The 1,976-nt window shown below is 34.3% G+C and overlaps 1 protein-coding gene across 1 annotated transcript; it reads right to left on the bottom strand.

The window, feature by feature from the left end:
• LOC109789884 (uncharacterized) lies at positions 1 to 1,746 on the bottom strand. Its single transcript, XM_020348927.3, has 2 exons — positions 846 to 1,746; positions 1 to 370 (listed from the first exon to the last, which is right to left on the bottom strand). The coding sequence occupies exon 1, from the start codon at positions 1,319 to 1,321 to the stop codon at positions 857 to 859; it is 465 nt and encodes a 154-aa protein (XP_020204516.1). The 5' UTR covers positions 1,322 to 1,746; the 3' UTR covers positions 1 to 370; positions 846 to 856.
• Positions 1,747 to 1,976: the final 230 nt, after the last annotated feature.

The raw sequence follows: 1,976 nt of genomic DNA, 5'->3' as shown, positions 1-1,976 counted from the left end.
TGCATCATTGAAACATTTAATGCACATTGATTTAATAACAACCATTCTACTCCCAAATACATGGTGATTTTGCCGTCTATCTTGAATGACCTTCCAGGAATCACAGTATAATATAAAAATAAACATTTGATTGCTTCTTCTTATTATGTTCGATACTTAAATATGATTCTAGTAGGTACCCTTTTCGATCTGCCAAATTTGTACGTACCATACTTACTATTTTATTTCACATAAACCTTATCTCCAAGCCCCATTGGCTTGTACACTAGTTTTACACTGCATGATTGGTCAGTGAGTCTCCTTGTTGTTGAAGACTTAGGTTTGTCACCCCCTTCATATTTCCAAGTTGGAAAATGCAGCTGTTATGTACCTATATATGCCCAAAAAAAACATAAAATCATCTTTTAAGGAGGTTTGTCAATGCTTTGAGTCAATTATACAGAAGCAGATTTTTTATACTAGACTAAAAAATGTTGACAAAAATTGGAATTAAAACATGTTATTTTCATTGGAACTTAAAGTAGTAAAGAGTATAAGCTTGATTTCCAGTTTAGGTGGCAAAACTGAGTGCTGAATTGTGAATGAGCTAACAATGCATATAAAGGAAAAGAGTTGCTAACCTCTCACTTATGTTGTAGAAATAATAGCACATGTTCATGCTTTGACTAATGATACATTTCCTTGCATAAGATACACCACCCTTCCCCTCTTCAGTTAAACTTAAAAACTCTTAAAAAATGTATGACTTTTTATTTTTTTTGTATTTTTGTTATCTCAAGTGTCTTTATATTATTCTATGAACCTTGTTAATTTGACCCTCTATGAAGACAGAAGATTTTTCTTACCTGGCTCTTCCTTAAACATGACTAGCAGCACTATCTGCTACAAGAAGTGAGTCCTCTTCTTTTTCAACCATTCCTTCATATCTTGTCTTTCTTACATGTTTGTTTGCTTTCTTCGTCAAGGGCATCTTCTCATTATCATTTTCTGTATGCTCTGTGAAATCCAAGCCACGACTTCCCTCACTGTTTATACACACAAGTTGAAGGTGACTTGGAACAGAAGCTGCATCAGAAGCCATAGAATCATCACTCTCATCATCTGTATCTCTATTAAAGTCATCACTGTTCTCTCCTTTGTTGTCATCGTCATAAGTGTTTCCATGAGCATTCTTGTAATTGTTGCCACAGTCTTCAATGCCTACACTATGCTCATCATTGGAGACTTCACTGTAGATACGAGATCCAATATAAGTGGTCCATCCAGACTCATCAGTGCCATTGAATTCCCCTTTTGATGCTAAATCTTGGGAAGGATCCATGGAGAAGCTTAGAAAGAACAAAGAAGGCAAAAGAGAAAATGGACTCCAACAAATTTGGAACTTGGATTTTGCTTTCTGTTCTCAGCTGAAATTCCACTAATATTTTATAACCTCTCATTCTTCTTACAAATGCTAACATTCAGTTTCACAGATAGGACAAAAGGCTTATCTCAACAGTGCAGGTTCAACCCTCATTATTGAATTGGCAGTGTACCTTTTGGTTACCTGGCAATTCTATCACCATGACCTCCATTGCTCCAATCACTAGAAGACAAGACTTTTGGTAAGTATACAATAAAAGTAGAACTAGAAAGATTGCACTCAATCTAAAAGAGAGAAAATTTAGGGTATCTTTGTTGATGTGTTCAATTAACCTTGACTGAATGTAGTCAACCTTTAATTATCAGTACAATCTCCCATCAAATGAATAGAGGGTAGCTTTTATTAGGAAAATGATACATGCATGAACAAACATACTCTATTGTGTTATACATTACTTGCATTTATCAACTTAAAAATCTCTATCATATAGGAGATAAAAAAAAATTGATCAGAGCAAATAAAAAAATTAAATAAGACGGTCCAACTAATACTATATAAGGAATGTGTGCTTAATTGTGTCTGCCCATATCATAACTTTCCTCTTATTAAGGTT

The sequence above is a fragment of the Cajanus cajan genome, chromosome 11 (assembly GCF_000230855.2).
Source record: "Cajanus cajan strain Asha chromosome 11, NIPB_CcT2T_4, whole genome shotgun sequence".
Classification (NCBI taxonomy): Eukaryota; Viridiplantae; Streptophyta; class Magnoliopsida; order Fabales; family Fabaceae; genus Cajanus; species Cajanus cajan.
This window is presented reverse-complemented; position numbering and strand designations above follow the sequence as displayed.

Bases quoted from the DNA above. Each gene is read 5' to 3' on its own strand.
- LOC109789884 (XM_020348927.3), bottom strand. From the start codon at position 1,321: ATGGATCCTTCCCAAGATTTAGCATCAAAAGGGGAATTCAATGGCACT.